This window comes from Crocuta crocuta, unplaced genomic scaffold, assembly GCF_008692635.1.
Source record: "Crocuta crocuta isolate KB4526 unplaced genomic scaffold, BGI_CrCroc_1.0 scaffold334, whole genome shotgun sequence".
Lineage (NCBI taxonomy): Eukaryota > Metazoa > Chordata > Mammalia > Carnivora > Hyaenidae > Crocuta > Crocuta crocuta.
In genome coordinates this window covers 1,429,483-1,432,345 of record NW_027533260.1, presented here as the reverse complement: position 1 = coordinate 1,432,345, position 2,863 = coordinate 1,429,483, and the positions used below count along the sequence as shown (strand labels likewise).

General features: G+C 58.0%; 1 protein-coding gene across 1 annotated transcript in view; it reads right to left on the bottom strand.

The window, feature by feature from the left end:
- Positions 1–1,975, bottom strand: part of SYT3 (synaptotagmin 3) — a 16,388-nt gene extending 14,413 nt beyond the window's left edge. Inside the window, 2 exon segments of the mRNA XM_077747059.1 lie at positions 192–357; positions 1,847–1,975. Coding sequence (XP_077603185.1) covers positions 192–342 — 151 coding nt within the window. The 5' untranslated portion in view covers positions 343–357; positions 1,847–1,975.
- Positions 1,976–2,863: the final 888 nt, after the last annotated feature.

Sequence of the window (2,863 nt, the reverse complement as noted above, 5' to 3'; positions counted from 1 at the left end):
GGCCCACCTAGCTCCTTCTTCTTAGATCAAAGGTGTGGGGGCCAGCAGCAAGCAGGATGGAGGCAAGACTCTAAGAGGGACTGGCCAGGCCCACATACGGAACAGAAAGCTGAGCGAATCTGCTCTGAATCTCTGAAAATACTGACTAAAGCGGACACAGGGGACTGGCCGAGACAGCCAGGGGTGCTGACCTGCATCTGGGCCCCGGGGATAGCCTCGGATTCGCAGGTCGTTGAACTCCTGGCACCTGTCACTGGTGTCGGCATCTCGGACCCGCGCACAGAGGTCCGAGACCAGGATGAGTGCCCGCCGGCAGAGGTCATCCTCGTAGTCTCCGGACATGGTGGCCGGTGGGTTCTGTGCTCGGAGGGGCCGGACGGGGGTGCAGATGAGAGATGAGATTGAGAGAGGGGTGGATAAAGGATAAAAGGGGAAAGAGAAAAAGGGATGGACAGGCGAGGGGACAGAGATCGCGGGTAGATGGATAAAGCGCTGTAGACTGGAGAAGGATGGACAATGAGAAAGAAATTCGGGGCCGATGGATAGGACTGAAACTCGGGGTACAGGCAAGAAGACAACAATAGACTGGACAAACAAGGGGACAGAGATCAGCGTCAGTGGACCAGAGGACAGAGAACAGGGACAAATGGACAAGGAGGAAGAGACTAGGGAGGCCAGTCAAAGGGCAGAGATGAAGGATGCACAGTAAAGGGCAAAGAGACAGAGATGAAGGGTGCCCAGACAAAGGGACAGAATTTAGGCGTGGACTGACGAGGGGACAGCCATTCATCGTTCATGCATTCGACGAATATTCATTGAGCACCAACTACATGCCAGGCACTGGGCCAGATGCCGCAGAGCCAGCAGAGAACGAAGCCCACACGGTGCCCGACTTCCTGGTGTTACAATCCAGTGAGAGGAGACATGGGGTAAACAAGTCAACAAACATATAAACAAACAAGATGAGCTCACACTGTGAGAAGTGCTCTAAAAGAAATAGTTGGAAGGAAGGTCACAAAGGGACCAGGAGGTGGGCAGCTGGGGGGCCCTCTGTGGCCCCCCAGCCGTGGGCGGTGGGGCTGGAGTGGGGAAAAGCATCCAAAGCAGCAGGAACAGCATGAGCAGGAAATCAGGAGGCCACGTCCAGGTAGAAGGGGGCAGGGCGGAGAGAAAGGGAGGGACAGGGTCAGAGAGAGGAGGTGGTTGTGTGCAGGGGTGGCTGGGGTGGGATGTGAGGTGCGGGATGCAGAGAGAGGGACCAGGTTGAGGGAGGAAGACGGAAGGGGAAGGGAGACAGAAATAACGGGAAGGGCAAACTGGGACCCAGAACAGAGGGACAGATGAGCAGACAGACACAGGGAAAGTGAACGATTTCGATCTGGGATGGAGAAGCCATAAAGAATGGACTAGTGTGTAATTTATGAGAGTGTGAGAGATGGGCGGCCAGAGGCACAGTCAGAAGTGCCAGGACAGAAATATCTTTGAAAGAGAAACAGTGGTTGGCAGAATGGATGGGGTGCAGGAATAAAGGACAGATAGACAGGCAATGGCCAGAGATCACAGATGGGCAAGGATACAAAGGAGGGCTGGGCAGACAGACATGGGTGCAGAAGGCAGGCTGGATGGGGGTGGGGGCATAAAAGAGAGAGGACCGGGAGAAAGAGGTGCATGTGGGGAGAAGGGGAATTAGCCACTCACGGTCTGGAGCCAGACGCCAGGGGTGGACTGGAAGGAGAGTGCAGGGGGAAGACAGGGGCGGGCGGGCAGACCAGCGCTCACAGATGGACAGGTGTCGGGGGGGTATTGCAGAAGGCCAGGACTCCGAGACAGGCATGGTCAGACTCACCTGCGCTTATCCCTGCCGTGTTCTGGGTGGCAGCCTAGGCGGCGGCTGGCGGCAGCCCATGGGGCTTGTAGGGCGGACAAGGGGCTGCGGACCCGTCCCCACGCGCCAGGTGGTGGGAGGAGGAGCCGGATCTGGGGACCGTGGCCAGGAGACAAAGCTCAGTCCGAGCCTCACGTCTTGTCCTACTTGGACCGGCTGCTCGACCCCAGGCGACCCGCGGGAGGTCCAGCCACCCCCTCCCACCTCCGGGGCCCCAGCTCCCGTTGAGCTTAGAGACTACAATTCCCGCCAGGCCTTGCGCTATCGCGGCTAAAGACTTCACAGACCCGGCTCTGTATGGGCTGCTGGGAATTGAAGTCCTTAATGCTTCTCCCGGCTGCNCGGGTTATGAGATGCCGGGGTCCCAAGGCGCTGCAGGGGGGAGGAATAATGTCCAGGACCCCGAGAGGGCGCGGAGTCCTAAGTCCTCGGGGGTCATGTAGTGGGTAAGCAATCCCCACCTCCGGGGGATCGGTGGGTGAGGTTGGGGTANTCCTCAGCTCCTCCCCTTGCACCCCCTCCTTCCTCCCCACCGAACCTGCGGCTTGAGAGCAGAAATCGCGCGGCCGCAGCGAGGAAGGAGGGAGGTTTCCCAGGGCCAAGCCGTCCGAGACCCAGCTCTCTTACACAGTGGAACATCCAGCTGTCTGGGATCGTGACCCTCTGCTGCCCAGGATTCAGGGGCCCCGGCCCCCAGCCCCTCTTCTCTCAGCCGGAAAAGTCTGGGACCCCAGTCACTTCTACCAGAACCCAGGGTAATGAGCTCCCACCCCCTCCATTCTCAGATCCAGGAANTGGTGTGAGGCACAAGCAAGGGACCAGGGTTTGGATCCTGCCTGGGCCGGCTCCTGCCTTTGTGACCTCGGACCTTTCTCTCTGAGGTCCAGTTTCTTCATCACAAAAAATACATATAGACAATAAACCTGTTTCCTAAGAGATCCAGACGTTTGAAAAACCGGGCAATATAGGTAAAGCATT